Raw genomic sequence first — 613 nt, 5'->3', positions numbered from 1 at the left:
CCCCCCCCCCCCCAGCCGATGCCCTGAGCACGGGCACGCAGCAGAACAGAGCCCAGCTGGTCTGCGGGGAGACCCCACATCCCTCCCCCCTGCATCGTGCTGGGGCTGAGCCCCAGGGAACTGACACCCCGCTCCCCCCTCCTCGCACACCCGCCTCGGGGGGCACCCACCCTGGTAGTGGAGCTGGAAGGTGCCCACCACCTCGTCCTGGAAGGTGCGGAAGTAGACGGAGATGGTGTTGGGGGGGCGGGGGATCACCTGCCCCTCCACCAGCAGGGTCTGGTTGGCCAGGACCACCAGCGCGTCGCCGTCCACCCCACGGATGGAGAGCACCTCCCCGTCCGACAGGTTCACGCTCTTCACCTGGGCGGGAGCAGAGACCCGTCAGTGGTGGGGGGGGAGGGTGGGGGTCCTGGCAGGGTCCCAGCTGGGGGGGTCACATCCCAGCCCTGGATGCCACAGGTGCAGAGCGTCGCACCACCGCAGCCTCCCCTCTGCACCGCTCCGAGCACCACGGGCTCGCTGCAGATGGGAACTGCTTGGTGATGGAGAAGTCTGTGCCTCACACAAGTGCAAGGGACACCCCCAACCACAGACCCCTTCTCCCTCCCCA

General features: G+C 69.2%; 1 protein-coding gene across 1 annotated transcript in view; it reads right to left on the bottom strand.

Moving 5' to 3' along the window:
- Positions 1-613, bottom strand: part of LOC104464888 (seizure 6-like protein) — a gene marked incomplete at both ends in the record, with an annotated part of 8,224 nt that overhangs the window by 3,678 nt on the left and 3,933 nt on the right. The window contains 1 exon segment of the mRNA XM_010077732.1: positions 171-363. Within this exon segment, the coding sequence (XP_010076034.1) occupies positions 171-363 (193 nt within the window).

This window comes from Pterocles gutturalis, unplaced genomic scaffold (genome assembly GCF_000699245.1).
Source record: "Pterocles gutturalis isolate BGI_N339 unplaced genomic scaffold, ASM69924v1 scaffold9613, whole genome shotgun sequence".
Taxonomy (NCBI): domain Eukaryota; kingdom Metazoa; phylum Chordata; class Aves; order Pterocliformes; family Pteroclidae; genus Pterocles; species Pterocles gutturalis.
Note: the sequence above shows the minus strand (reverse complement) of the source record. Positions and strands in the feature narration are given on the sequence as shown.